At 54.0% G+C, this 14,358-nt stretch overlaps 1 protein-coding gene across 1 annotated transcript in view; it reads left to right on the top strand.

Annotated features, from left to right (window-relative positions):
• The first annotated feature begins 7,946 nt into the window (after positions 1-7,946).
• Positions 7,947-14,358, top strand: part of LOC105476420 (sodium voltage-gated channel beta subunit 4) — a 28,907-nt gene continuing 22,495 nt past the window's right edge. Inside the window, exon 1 of the mRNA XM_011732375.2 lies at positions 7,947-8,249. Coding sequence (XP_011730677.1) covers positions 8,189-8,249 — 61 coding nt within the window. The 5' untranslated portion in view covers positions 7,947-8,188. The remainder of the gene's footprint in view (positions 8,250-14,358) is intronic.

The following is a 14,358-nucleotide window of genomic DNA, read 5'->3' as shown; positions in this document are numbered from 1 at the left end:
GAGATGGGAGGGCCCCCAGGAATACCTGTCAAGGCTCCTCATTATTCTAAAGGGGAAACTGAGGACCAGAACAGAGAAGTGACATGCTTAAGGCGACATGATGAGTCAAGCACAGACAGAGTCTGGCACTGGGTTCCGAGTCCGCTGTGCTTCCTGCAGTCCACAGGTGCTGCACCTAGTGCTTGACACAACAGCACACACCAGCCCAGGCCCCTCCCCTGCTCTCCCCAGCTTGGCCTGAGTTGGTGCAGAAGAGGCACTCATGCTTCCTTAAGGGCCCAGTTTTCAAAGCTGAGGTTCAGAGAGGAACATGATTTGCCCAGTCATACAGTTGGCTAATGAGTGAGCCTTGGATAGAACCCAAGTCTCTCTTCCCCCAGTAAATGCCTTCCCTAGGCTGACCTGATGTCCCTGGGCAAATAGGCTCATGTCCTTTGGCACTAGTTCCCGGAGTTCCGTTCCCATCCCCCATCAGCATGACGTGCCTCATGTCAGTTTGCATAGGGGCCCTTCTTAGGTTACCTATCTCCCTTCCATCTTGCAAGGGTGGAAGGTAGTATCAAAACATCTTCAGGTGACAGGAGCCTGGGATAGTGTCTGGTGGGGTGCAGGCTGGGCAACTGGACACAGGACAGGAGGACAGGCCCCCACTAGGTCTCCTGGCCTTCTTCATTGGCTTTTTGGGGGCTCAGAAGGTCTGCGCAGGAAGGGCTCTGCAGGAACCCTTCTCAGAGAGCCCTAGTAGCACTGCTGCCCCCCACTCTTCCTACAGAATCTCATGCCGAAACCCACCATATTTCAGTCATTCCTGGCTGCCTGCTACCAGGCTGATGTCCAGAGTGCCAGCTACTTCTTAGGACAGGCTCCAGCAACCCAGTGGATAAGGGCTCCGGAGGGCCTGGGGAAGGAAGCCCCGCTGAGAACCACATCCTGGCATCCTGACATGGCACACGGATGTGGTGGGGGGCGGTTAGTGGAGCCTAGCCTAGGAGAAAAGGGAGCAAGGCCCTGGGGAAGAGGTGATGGGAATAGACGAGTTGGGATGGGGGAGTTGGTGGCCTGATTTGGCAACTTTTTCTTTTCTCTGGCAATAATGACCTCGAGGTCTAGGAGGTGCTGGGGAAGGAGGGACAAGTGGGTGCCAGGCACTCAGCCTGGCTACTTGGGATTCCATGGGAGGGGTTTTCCCCTATGGCCCTGGCAAAGTCACCTCTATCCCAACCACAGTTGCCTCTGCTTCTCAAGTGGGATTCTCAGTAAACAGGTGGCAAAGGGACTAGGAACAGTTTGCCCCAACAGATTGACAGTTCTTCCTGTGGGCAAAGAGGGAGAAGAGGAGCGCGTGTTCAGCCAGGAAGGGAAGTGTGCATCAGAGCTATTGACCGATAGAGTGGCCCAGGCTGTAGCCTCAGGGACAGGGATTAGACTTGTCCCATTCTGTCCCAAGGCAAGACATTAGGACTGGCAGGGAGAGACAGATACTGATCCAATGTAAATCAGAGCTGTGCAGGGGGTTGAGTTTTTGAGGTAATGAGATCCCCATCCTGGAAGGTATGTAAGCATAACTTGGGGGTGTGGTTGGGAAGATTCATATATCAGGTCATACTTTTAGATAGCCTTTAAGTTTACTGATAATGGCCCTCTGCATTCCTCATTTTAGGACTCAAATGATAGAAGTGGGATAGAAGTCTTGCTTGCCTGAAGATACGTATAACACATACACCGGCAAACATGCACACGTGTCTGGCCCTCTGCCTTCTTACTCAGTTGTGGTTTTCCCCAGGCCCCCTCTATACCCCTGTACCACTTTTCCTGGTTCTTCTGTATCTGATTTATCCGTGGTGGGGATGTGGGGGGTGTGGGCAAACCTCTATGTACAGTGAGAAATACGCTGGGAGAGGGTGGGAAATTTGAAGCCAGGTGACCTTGGGGAGCTTCTTTCCAAAGATGAGGCCAAGTCTAACTTGCCTTCCTAGGCCCACTAGCCAGGTCAGAAATTCCCGTCTTTCCAGTCAAGACTGTAGATGGACGATACAAGTTCTCCCTGCCTCCCTCTCCCTGAGTGCCCCCAGCTTGGCCAAATCTGTCAACATCTCCCTCAACTCCCCCATAGCACGCTTATACCCGGAGGCTGTCCACGGGAGCTGAGCCTGCTGGAAGGGCTAAGGGGTGGATTTCATGGCCATCTTGAACTTTAAGGGCATTGAGGGAGGAAGGTATGGGACTCTTGGCTAGATCAATAAGAAGAGCCACTATTTACCGAGTACCTACTCTGTGCCTGGTGCTGACCTAGGTATTCGATGTACATCAGCTTACTTCATCCTCAGGGCAACATCCCACCCAAATGCATTCTTTTCTCATTTTTACAAATGAGGAAACAAAGTTCTGTGGTGTTATAAGTATGTGTACAAACAAGGTGGCATAGCTAGGAAACAGCAGAGCCAAATTCACGCTCAGGGCCTGGTGAGGCCAAAGCTATCACATGACATCAGGAGAAAGGATGGTGAACTGGGCTCTTACAGACCAAGCACTTGGGGGTGGGGGAAGGGTGGCTTGGAGCCAACCCTAAAATGACCATGGACAACAACATAAGGGCAACACTGTGAACAGAGGCCATGCTTTCCCGGTGGGCCTCTCCTGCCCACCCCTACATGGCCCGGCCCTTGGCCCCACAGCTCTGTGCAAACAGCCACAGCATCTGCTGGCCACCTTCTCCTCTCCTGGCTTCTGGCTCCACTCCCTTCCTGCCAAAAGCCTGTGTATCCTCTGCTTCACCTACTGGGCAATTGTCTCCCTGTCCCCACCCGTCCCCTTCAGCCTGAGCCACATTCCAAATTCTTTAAGTTGCCCTCGACTCAGGAATTCTCTCCTCTGCTCCCAGACCTCCTCTCTTCCTCTCATCTGCCCCCCACCATCTCTGCCACATTTCCTCTCCTGGTCCACATCCTCCCTCTCCCTCACTTTGCAAGACCCACTGCTCCCACACTAAATGCTCCTAATGCATGAAGCCAGAGCATCTGGGGAGTCCTGCCAGGTACTCCTTGCTATGCTGTGCTTCTGGCTTGCTCAGTCTGTCTCAGGTGCTCATTTCAGACCCAGCCAGGAGGGTATCTGGCTATTCAGCTGACAAGGCAGTCCTTCGAGAGACAGGCTGCAATGGATGATAAACCTTCCCAAAGCCTCCAGTTCCCAGCCCTCCCGAGTCACCGTCCTCCCTTGATGGACAGGCAGGGGGCCATGGTGACCCATGAAGTAGAGAGAGAAATATAGCTCTGGGGTGCTGGGTAGGGTGGTTGACACCCTGCCCGGGGGCTTCAAACCCCACCCCAGTGTGGCCTATAGTAAAGAGATGTCCAGGACTCACCCCGTCTCGGAGCTACTGCAAGGGCAGCACATGCCTGCTCCCGGAAGTGGGCGCACACCCTCTTCAGCTCGGGACTGGCCGGTGAGCATCCCTCTGGTCAGGATATTCCAGCTCCCTCCTCCCTCTGCCCTCCTCCTTCCAATGAGCTCATCTGTCTGGGGCTCCCTACCCACCTTAGCCTGAAAGGATGTTTGGACAGAACCTGGCAGAAAACAGAAACAGAGGAAGGGAGGGATTGAGGAGGTGGCTTCCTACCTGCCTCTGCCCAGAGCCCCTAGAAAGCAGAGGAGTGAGAAGAAGCGATCCACTCTCCTCGGGAGAAGGGTTCAGAAAGAGTTTGTCTTTACTCCAACTCGCTGGTGTGAGGTGGACTCTGTGTGGTGTTCCTTGCTGGACTGCTAAGCCTCGTGCCTGTGGGTTGGTTTGGTGCATGCTGTCCTGTTAACCCCCTCGGCACCTGCCAAACTTCAGTGGACGCTGAGACTCTGGCTGGGGCCAAGCTGGTGCTCTGAGCTGGAGGAAGGGAGTGGTGAGTAGGGAGAGGTAGAGGGCAGACCTTGGTGCAGCAGAAGGAAGCCTCCAAAAGTTTGTCCAGGTAGCGTCACCTAACCCCAACCCAAGTGGCAGAAGGATTTGCGCACATTTAACTTTAAGTTAGTGCAAGTAGAGAGAATCTCCTGCCTGCAGTTTCCCCATCCTGAGATGGGGGCTCTGGTTACAACCAGGGAGTAGCTCGGGGAAGGAGAGGGGCAGATGCATCTTGGTGTTGATCTGGAGAGGAGCTGTGAGGGGGGTGTGTGGTGGGGGAGGCGGGCTCCCTGCAGAGCCCGTTGTCCTCCAGCTCCAAGAGCCGAGTCAGCGCTGCGCTGAGCTCCCTCTGTTACCTGCAGTGCCCTGGCAGGAGCGCGAGGGTTTATGGGGGAAGAGGAGGGAGAGGGAGGCGGGCGGGCAAGGGCAATAGGGGAGCCAGAGTAGGAGGAGGCTCCCTGCCAAGCTCTTGTTACTTAGGAGGAGCTCCTCTCAAAATAGCGCTGGAGACCTCCTTGGAGCTCTCTGTTGCCCTTCCTCCTCTGCACAGGGTCTCGATGGCTGTCTGAGAACTGACAGGGGAGGAAGCACTTTCCATGTACCCACCCTGATCATCTGTACAAGGTGATCCCGCTCCAGGGGTGAATGCCTTCCAGTGTAAGGGCAGCTCTGGAGGCTGGCAGCTGGAGCTCGGCCCATTCCTGCCCACCCGACTTCCCCTAGGGCATGCTGATTCCTCTCTAGGCTGGCCCTCCTGGAAAACAGGCACCCACCCTCCTTCCTAGCTCAGATTCAGCTCCCTAGGAGGGCAGGGGAGAGGAGACCAGCTGAGTCAGTTGCTTGGTCTCTGAGGATTTTTGTTGGGCTTACTGCTTCAAAGAACCCTACGTGAATCCCCAAGGAAACAATCTCCTTCCCCTTAAATCTAGGCCTTGTCTCCTGCAGCCTGAGAGCGGGCAGTTCTCTGACAACTCTGTGGCACAGGGCCCAATCCGCCTCTGCATCTTTGAAAACTGGCTCTTCAATGTATTTCTGAGCTAGGCCACCCAAGAGCTGTGTGTGCATTACCCCATCACCAGGAATCGGGCTTGTCTGACTGTGGCTGGGGACTGTGTCCCCAGATACCACCCCTGCCCTCCCCCAAGGGACTTCCAGCAGAAGGGACAGGAGCCAAGGTGTGGTATCTGTTTCTTCCTGTCCCTATCCAGTGACTGGGGACTCTTGAGCTGGGTGAGGAGGTACTAAATCAGGGAGGGCCCTGGAAAAGATAGTTTTAAAAGGCAAGAGAGAAGGAGCTCTGACCTTTTGACACCCTCTCCCCTGGCATCCTCAGTAGGAGCCTCTGGGTTAGATCGATGGATTGGGTTTTTGAGAATTTTTGAGGAAAGTGCTCTATAAATGTAAAAATCCTCTAGCCCTTAAGCTAATGCATTTCCCAAGCACTCTTTCTGCCCAGCTGCGGAGCCCTCCTGGAGTTCTTTAGAGGAAAGCTGGGGGTGTGGATTGGGGAAATCAAGTAATGGGGGAGGTGCTAACCCTGACTTTAGCAGTAACTTTCTAGGTGACCTCGGGTTACACCTTCTACCTCTCTGAGCCTCTTTCTTCCTCCCTAAGGCATGGGGATTGCCTATGGACCCTTCAAACTCTACGACTTGGTGAGGTAGCAGTGAGGTAGCAGGGAAGGTGGGGAGAGGGCACTGAGGACACTGGCCACCTTTTCCTGTCACCAGGATCTAAAGATAACCCTGCAGTTCTGTCCCTCTCCTCCCCCTGCTCTGGGCAGGGGTCACTTTCCTTCCCTTTGGCTCACCGCCTCTCTCACCTCAGTCTAGGGCTCTGAGAAACATGACCCCTGCTGTAAAAATAAAGTGGTCAGTTTGTGTGCCTGGCCCTGCTGATCTAGTGCAAGGACCTCCTGGGGGAAGGACAGGGTAAGCCTTCGAACCTGGAGACACAGCGGGAGGCTCAGCCTCAGGGCCCACAGACCTCTTTAAGTTCAAATGGACTGAGTGTTTATCCTGTGCCTAGCAGTCTGCTAAGCACTTTTACATGCAATAATACCTCATTCCCTCTTTACGGCTAGGTCCACTTCTGATGTTGCAAGGCCTGGAGCAAAGATACAAATGGAAATCATACATATGTCTAAATATTAATCAGGAAAGCAAAGTGTTAAGATTGATGTTTTATCATCTGCCTTTAATTACTTTTCCTTCATGATAACCTGGAAAACCATGTCCAAAATGAAACTTTCAGGCCATTCTCTGGTACACGCTCTTCTCTGGTCCTGTAGGCAGAGGGGCTCCTGTGCATGCCTGGGGTGTATGTCAAGTTCCATGCGTTCCCCACCACCTGCAAACAGCTGTCCCTTGCCCACTGCTCTAGCCCTTGAATGTACACCCGATATGGTCAGCTCTTGAAAGGACAGATCTGGGGAATAGGGGGAATTCCAGGGTTCCTGATACCCAGAGTACAGTCTGGAAGGGGAGGAGGTGCATGTCCCTGTCTGCCCTGCCCCCTTGGTCCCATGGACTCATTCTCCAGTGAGAAGGGGCATGGCCGGAGGAGGGCCAGAATGAGGGCCTTTGAAACCAGGAATCCAGGGCTGAGGCTCCTGTTGCCCAAGTCTAGGGGTAACATTGCTCTTAGTATGCCTAGGAGGCAAATATTATTGCATTCACCATTTTATAGATGAGGAGCAGAGGCTCCCCCGGAACACTGTGTAACTTGCTCAAAGCCATACAGTCATAAATGGTGGCGCTGCCGGAGCCTCTGTGCCACTATAGGGAAGGCAGCGACCCTCTCTCCTGAGAAAGCAAACAGACATTCAGCATTTTGCCTGCAACCTCAAGGGGTCCGCTATTACTCCGAAGCCCACCCAGAGACCCCTGTTAAGAAGGTGGCGTGTTGGTGCGCCTGCAGCAGAAGTCAGACCATGAAGTGGGAGCAGGTTTCCCAGTTCGGACCAGTCCTAGACAGTAAAGATGGCCTGTGATGCAGGGAGGGTCTTGGATGGTTGGAAAGGTGCTCAGGAGGAGATCTACTCATTTACAGAACCACCAGCCCAAGTAGCACCGCTCAGGTGAAACTCTTTCACTTGGGACTGTCTGGGAAAAGGCTTACTCGTTCACAGCCTCGCCTCAGCCCTCTGACCTGGTTGTCACCTCGGACTCCTGCACCCCTACCCCAAAAGGGAGGCCGAGGGAGTCTGCGGTTCCGAAGAAAACCGGAGAGTTGGAGGAGGGCGAAAAGGCAGAGTCTGAGGGGGAGGGCCTAGGTAGGAAAAATGAGGAGCAGGGTGCAGGGGGAGGGAAATGGGGCGCAGGACACAGACCAGGAGCGGGCCGTCCTGCTCCCTAACCTGGAGCATGGCGATTTCCAAGGGGTCCATGGAGAAACGTGGGGCGGGGTGGCGGGTGGGGGAAGGGAGGGCGGGGGCAGTTTGCAATTGGAAAGCTCTGTTCCGGGCTTCCTAAAACAACCGCCGGAGTTGCTGAGCGATGGGGCTGAAGGTGGCGGGAGCGGGTCCCGAAGCTGCAAGCGCGCCAAATCGCACGGCCACCGAGGAGGCGCAGGCTGCAGTAGGCAAGCCCGCACACGCCCACCCGTTGTTGCGGTGTCCGCTGCGGACTTTAGAGCGGTCTCTTGGCGGTCCTGGGAAAGGAAGCCACTAACCTTCCCGTGTTCCCCCAAGCAGAACAAAACAGCCTTCCAACAACCGAAAAGCTCCACCTCTACTCCCCTCTGAACTATGTTCCTAATTGGCAGCTCAGCGCATGGGATGATGCGGGTGGCTGCAGGCCGGCCCTGCAGTGCCAGCCGCAGCAGCCCAGCCCCACCGGAGAGGGAGTTGGGGGTATGGCCTGGTCCCGGGGCTCCGGGACCGCGAGGCGGGGCGCGCCCGGCAGGGTGCGCAGCGGGCGGGGGCTCCCTGGGTTCCGCGGCGGCCACCGCCCCTCCTGCGGCTGGAGCGCTTCCAGAGCAAAGGCGCAGCCTCGCTCGCCGCTGCGCTCGCTCTGTCTTCCTCCCGCTCCTGCTCCGGCTCCTCCTCCTCCTTCCCTCCCGCCGCGGCTCCAGCAGCCGGCTCCCAGCAGCGGGCGAGCGCGCCTCCCCCTCCGCTCCTTTCCTCCCCCTCCTCTCGCTCTCTGCCCGCTAACTTTCCCGAGCCCCGACCCGCGGCGCAGAGCTCCGGGGTAGCTTCGTGGCGGAACACCGACCTCGGGCGGAGAGCGCGGCTGTGCCCAGTATCCCATCCCCGCGCCCCCCGCCCCCCCCGCGCCCTCCGGAGAGAACAGGACTATGCCCGGGGCTGGGGACCGAGGCAAAGCCCCGGCGAGATGGCTGGGCACTGGGCTTTTGGGTAAGGCAGCCCCAGCTTGGTCTCTTCTCTTGCCTCCCCCCACCCCCAGAGAAGGGGACACTCGAGAAGGAAGATGCCTTGGATAGGGTGGGCTTTGGAGTGCGGCACGGAATGCGGACCGTGGCCGCCGGCTTCCTGCCTGGTTCATAGGCTGTGCTCCCTGGGGACCGTGCGCGTCCCTCTCTGCCCCAGCAGCCCGCCAGTCTCAGGATGAGTTTTTTTGCTGTCTCTGGCACCTTTGGCTCCAGGTTTTTGGAGCTGGATCTTGGGGCTGCAGCGCGGGTCTCCCGAGTTCAGAGGTTCAGGATGCTGGAGGAGGGGGTCCGTGCCTTGGGTGCAGGGGGTACCAGGTGGGTTGCTCGTGTGACTGTTGGGATGATGGTTTGCATCCCTGCCCAGAGCCGTTTGCTTGTTTCCCAGGCACCAGGCATGCACCAATTGGGGGTGGGGGAGTCCCCTTCTTCCTGGGCCCTTTTCCTGCTTTGCTCCTCTGCCCTCTACCTCCCTCAGGAGCCACTGCCTTCTCCACAGCAGCACCCCAAAGCTGGAAGGGGCTGGAGGGGCTTGCGGGATCATTCAAGACCCTTTAGGAAGGGCCTTGTCTGTCTTCCTACAAAGAGATTCCGTAGGGAAGACCTGTTTGACCTGCTCCCGGCTCTTCATTTTTGGAGTGAATATGGAGACAGAGGAGACTTGTCCAGAGGACACGGAGGAAGAAGCATTATTAATATCTATTAATATGCACATGAGAGTTTTGAGTGTCAAACTCCAAGAGATTAGGGAATGATATTTATTAGTCCAGAATGTAATCTCCTCATAAATCATAGCCAGACTTTAATGTAAGCCGACTCCATCTCTGGCAACGGCATCTCTTCCTGTTTATATTGGTCAGATTTGGCTTTCGGCAGCTCCCTGCATTGGGAAAGACACACGATGTAGGTATTTGTGCTGAAAACAGGGAGATAGAAGCCTATAAGGGAAGTGGCTACTATTTCTGCGAATGTAAACTGTGTGCAGATCTATCAGGTTGGTGGCTGGTGGTGAAGAGGGGAGAGAGTATTTCTTGTACTTGGGATGTTTATTTACCTCCGTACGGCGAAGTGGAAGACACCCGTGTTTTCTCCTGTACCTTTGGCACAGATGTCATGCTGGTTTCACAGTGACCTTAATGAAGTGGGCGTCAGTGAGGCCTGAGGCTCCTTTTCACAGGGTGGGCACAACGTCATTCCATGCTTCTTCCCCCCATCGAATCTCAGATCAGCCCAGGTCCCCATGGTGGCAATGGCAGGGGTAAAGGGTCACTGAGGAATTCAAACTCAGACAGTCATTAAAGGACCCCACTTCACACCTCTGGCTTCTGTTCCTGGGTGGGGGATGCCAGTCCCTGGTTTGTTAGAATACTCATAGAACCAGGCCTCTGTGGACAACCGAGAGGGCTCTGAAAATGATGTATGTGTGTGTGTGCGCACGCGCATGTGTGTAAGGGGGATTGTGGGCATAGTGTCGGTACATTTCTCCAGGTGGAAGCCCCACCTTCTCCAAGGACTGTTCAGGTGTATAGACCAGGTAGGGGCTAAGGCCTGTTGATGGAGGTTTAGATGAATTTCTGAGCTACGCTTTGGGAGCCCAGGAGACAGCAGAGTGACTTGTAGGTGGGAGACCTGCCGGCACCAGGACTGGCCTCATCTGCTCTGTCCCCTGCCCCTCTGGTCTGCAGAGGGACTCCAACCAAGGTCCCTTTGGCCCTTGACCAGGCAACACTGACTGAGCCCTCACAGGGGCATTGGTCTGAGCTTGGGACATAGATGACATCCTTGCTGTCAGTCCAGTAGGGGAGACACAGAGATGACTGGACAGCCAACTGGAAGTGTTCCCTGGGAGCATCAGAGCTGGCAGGGACTTTGGGAAGCAGAGCACAGAATTCTCCTAGGGATGAGGAAGTCATGGTCCAGAGAGGGATGGTGACTTGTCTAGGGGCGCATGGCCAATTGATGGCCAAGTGGGACAGAATCTGAGTTTCTTGGGCTCTGTCACACCACGCTGCTTCCCAGTTAACTCAAGTCTGGTGAGGGGGAAGGTAAATAGGGATTGTGCTTAGGGCTGAAGAATAAGTGAGGCTCTGGGGCATGGGCGTGGAAGGATAAAGACTTGGGGGGCCTAGAGCTGCTATTTTCATAGCTTTGGAGACTGGGTACAGAGCAGTGAACTTCCAGGAGTCTTCTTCCCCTCTTCCCATATCAAACCCAGTCTCACAGACTGAGACCAAAGTGATTTCTGATAACCTAACAAAATGCCCTTTTCTTAAACTGAGAAGCAGTTTCCAAGGCTGTATTATTGCAATTGAGGTTTATGTGCTTTCCTATCTCTTCCTAAGCATGTAACTGGTAATCTCTCTGTCCTGCCCACTCCTTCCTTGTTCCCCCATTTACTTAATTGCTGTGATCTGTGTTTAATTATCACTTGTGAGGGTGCTCTGTTGCACAACCCTATTTCCCCTGGTGTGTACTTATTAACGGCTTGTTTAATGAGAATGCAATTAAGGAGAGGGTGCACAGTCCCACTCAGAGGGAGAAAAAGGAAAGAAGAAGCAAGGAGACTGTGGAGAAGAAGAGAGGAAAGGGGAGAAGTGGAGGGAGTTTGAATCTGGAATCCTGGGTTTGAACCTGGAAAACACGCTTAATTCTCCTTCTGAACCTGCTGGAGGTGCAAGCCTGTGGGGGCACCTGGGAGAGAAGGCTGGAGTCCCAAAGCTCTTTTGACTGGCTCCCTTCTGGTGGGATCAGCATGAGAGGGAGACTGGGCACAGCAGACCATCTTGCCCTGCTGCCAGTCCTCAAGGAGGTATAGGAATCTTTGCATAAGCCAGGGGTGGGCCATGCCAGCACAACCTGCTCTCTGGCCTGTAAGAGGAGGGACAGGCATGCTGCTGGGACTTGTTTGCAAAGCTGGTTTCATTGAGCATCCCCTGCTGTCTCAGGGGCATGCTTTCATCCCAGCAAAGCTCCTGGGGGTGGGCAGGAAGCAGGCAGGTTGCCTAGGGAGAGGGAACTGAAATCTTTCCTTTGTCTCTGGGCCCAGGGGCCTTGCCTGGCCCAGCCCTGCCTCCCAAAGCCCCCAGGGCCTGCACCCCAGGAGGGGTCCTGTCCTGCTGGCCTCGGCCCACTTTCTGCACCCAGCTCTAACTTTGAGCCTTTCTAACTCTCCCTGGGCCAGAGTGTATCAGCCTCCCTATCAAAGTCAGCCGTGTGTCCACTCGCCGTGCCAGCAAGCCCTCAGAGCTACACTTAGAGTGGCTACCAGCCTGCCCCTCTTTCCTGGGGTGGTTGTGAGTGATCCCTGGATGTGGGAAAAGGTGGTGGAATGTTTCCTGCCTCCACATTTGCCTTGGGATAAATGGTAGCTGCCATAAGATTCCTGCTGGTGTGAATATTTAATAATGTGATTTGCATGTGCTGAATACTTTTCCACTTTAACAAAAGTGTTCCTGAGTCAGTCCTCAGACAAAACCCCAGATAGGATGGCAGGGGGCCGAGGACTTCAGAGAAGGCAAAGAAAATAGCTGCTCTGAGAGTGGCTAAGTGGATAGGGCCTTTTAGGGAGGAAAAGCAAGGTTTTGGGGTTCAGGATGGAATTCCACGGGATCATGACTGGGAAGAGTTGTTCCTCAAGTCCACAATGCCAGAAAGAGGCTCCCCACTCTCAAACACACACATGTGCACTTTAACATTCTAGAATTAAGTTCAGAAAAGAGCAAAGCAAGGCTTTCTTTACTCCAGGGAAACGGCCACATGGAAATAAGCCAAGAAGTGGTACAGGGTGAAAATACAGATCAATGTGGGAATGGCCTGGAGACATTCTTGGCTGACACTGGTTATTCAGGGAAGCTAGGGGTGCCCTGGCTACCTGTGATGAGGGATACCCTTGTCCCCTGCTCCCCTTTCAAATACCATCCTCCTCTATCTGCAGGGTGCCCACTCATGGAAGCCCCTCTTGTGTTTTATAATCTCCTGTTTTGGCTTCACACCAACCTTGAGAAGTAGGAAAGAGGCAACCCTGCCCTGGCTTGGGGATACGCACACCGGATGTGGCACCTCTGACTTTCTCAAGGTCAGCTGGCAGAGTGGGGCCTGTCTTGCGCATGCTCACCAGTCCTCTCCAGGGTTGGTCATCCTGAAGCAGCCCTCGGGGGGCCTTTGTGGACCAACACCTGCCCCTGGTTCCTCCCTCTCCCCCAGAGCAACCTCGTAGGAGACACTGAGTTCAGTGGGAGGCAGGCCCCTCAGGTTTCTCGTGCATGACCCTCCCAGACATAACTGGCCGGACTGCATGACTCCCAGCTGGGAGGGCTGTGCGCTGAAGAAGCCAGGCTTGCTCCCCCTCTCTGATGCTTTCACTTGGACAGGGCTCTGGACTCTGTGAAACCATTTCTGTCGGTTTTCATTTTCCCCTTCCAGCTACTGAGGAAGTAGCAATGCTTCACTTGCAGAGTCCTGAGTGTATTGGAGTTAAGTCATCCACATAGACGCACACAAATCAGGCAGAAATGTGTACTGTGTCATGAACCAGACCTTAAAGAAATAGTGTACTCCTCTCTTCTAGACCCGTCTTTTGCTCATTTTTGCTTCTATTTAAAGCAACCAACAAGATTTCCCTTTTCGCATGCATCTGTTGTGCTCTTGAATATCTCTTTCTGGCTGGGGTTGAGGTGGGGAGATTTGGGCACTGATTTGAGTTGCCCCATCTCCTCCGGGACCCTGATTCCTGGACTGGTATGCTGATGAGGAGCAGCCACACTCCTTGGTGCCCTGAGGGAGGCCATTAGCTATGAGGAAGCTGCGTTGTCTGACAGCTTCCCTGTCCACTACTCTGCATTCACTTCCTGTTTGTGGGGGCTACGGAGGGTGAGAAGCAGAGTCGGTGTCTCCCACCAGAAGGTTCTAGTGCTGGCTGCAGACTGGAGAGTGGGATCTTGTGTCTGGCTTCTGTCCTTAGACCTCTGGGGGAGATGGGGCGGAGGAGGGCAGAGATAAACAGAAAGGCAGGAGTTCTATGGAATGCTAAGCCCTGATCAGTGTTTTCTTGGAGAGCACGGTTGGTCACAGAGTGGTGAAAGGGGGGCTAATATCTGAATGCTGCTTATGCCACTCACTGGGTGTGTGGCCATGAGCAAGGTAATCTCTTTAAGCCTGTTTCCTCATTTGTTTATTGAGAAGGAAAATGTAACTTATAGGATTATGATGAAGGTTAATAATAGTAACCTAAAGGATTATGATGAGACAGTGTATATAAAATACCTCTCCTATCCTATAGTAACTGCTCAGTCTCAAATTCACCATTTACTGTGTGGCCCTGGGCAAGTCAACTTAACCTGTCTGAGCCTCAATTTCATCATATATAAAATGGGAACATTATACATGCCTTTGAGCATTCTAATAAAAGTTGGAGTTAGTATCCACAAATCCTCTGGCACCGTGGTTCTCGGAGTGTGGTCCCTGCTCACAGCATCTCCTAGGAACTTTTTAGAAATGTAAAAGCTCAGGTTCCACTCCAGACCTTCTGGATCAGAACTCCAGGGGCTGGGTGGAGCCAGCTGTAGCTGTTCTGTAGGGGATTCTGATGACTCTCAAGTTTGAAAACCATGGCTCTAGAACAAATTCTGGCTGGCCATGAATCCTAGAAGCTGACCAAAAATGAAGGCTAATTGAAATAACTTCCCAGCACTAATCAGAGCCCTGGTGGGCAGATCCGGATCTCGCAGGCAAGTTACCTAACCTCTCCAGGCTCAGTTGTCTCACCTACAATGTGGACCTATAATAGTAGGTGACTCATAGGACAGGTGAGGATGAAATGTGCCTGGCACATAGTAGATGCTCAGTTAATATCAGTTATTACTACTGTCACCGGCAGTGGCTGGATCCCGGTGGGATTACTGGACCACGGGGAGTGATTTTAGGGCTTGGGGCTATGAGCACTCCACTTTGTCATCAGAAGTTAAGGGCACAGGAAGAAGCTGAGCCGGCAGGGCTACCAGCTCTCCTTGGAAATCCTTTTCTGTCATTTGAAAAGCATTGCTAAGACGCATTATCATCTGGTGGGGGCAAAACAAGAG

This window comes from Macaca nemestrina, chromosome 12, assembly GCF_043159975.1.
Source record: "Macaca nemestrina isolate mMacNem1 chromosome 12, mMacNem.hap1, whole genome shotgun sequence".
Taxonomy (NCBI): domain Eukaryota; kingdom Metazoa; phylum Chordata; class Mammalia; order Primates; family Cercopithecidae; genus Macaca; species Macaca nemestrina.
This window is presented reverse-complemented; position numbering and strand designations above follow the sequence as displayed.